The 377-nt window shown below is 49.1% G+C and overlaps 1 protein-coding gene across 1 annotated transcript; it reads left to right on the forward strand.

Moving 5' to 3' along the window:
• Positions 1-3: 3 nt before the first annotated feature.
• Positions 4-371, forward strand: LOC103524005 (the record flags this gene model as incomplete). The annotated part of the gene is made up of 1 exon (XM_008489012.1): positions 4-371. A coding segment is annotated over one exon (265 nt), but the record flags the coding sequence as incomplete, so codon positions are not given.
• Between the last annotated feature and the right edge of the window lie 6 nt (positions 372-377).

Genomic DNA, 377 nt, shown 5'->3' on the forward strand with positions numbered 1-377 from the left:
TCTGTACGTCAACGAGGCAAGTGACTCAGGTGAAAGCGCCGTAGACCAGGTGCTCCAGGAATCTGCCCGGGACGACCCCAACGTGTGGTGTATCTCTCAACGTACCTTCGCCATCACTATTGCAGTCGCTGGTCTCATCCTTATGCTACTGGTGCTGCTGGCGGTGTGTGTATTACTAACTAAGAAGTCTTACAAGGACATATCCACGAATAACAGCTCCATCTATTCCGGTCCGTATAGCAATCATGCGTATACGCATAGCTCTTAGATTGGCTTGAACCGATACTGTGTAATACTCAGTGAGAAGTTTTAAGACTACACATTAGACGTACTGCACCGGACCAAAATGGTTCGGTCAGCCATGGTCCGACGGACTT

Source organism: Diaphorina citri, unplaced genomic scaffold (genome assembly GCF_000475195.1).
Source record: "Diaphorina citri unplaced genomic scaffold, Diaci psyllid genome assembly version 1.1 scaffold73892, whole genome shotgun sequence".
In the NCBI taxonomy this organism is placed as follows: Eukaryota; Metazoa; Arthropoda; class Insecta; order Hemiptera; family Psyllidae; genus Diaphorina; species Diaphorina citri.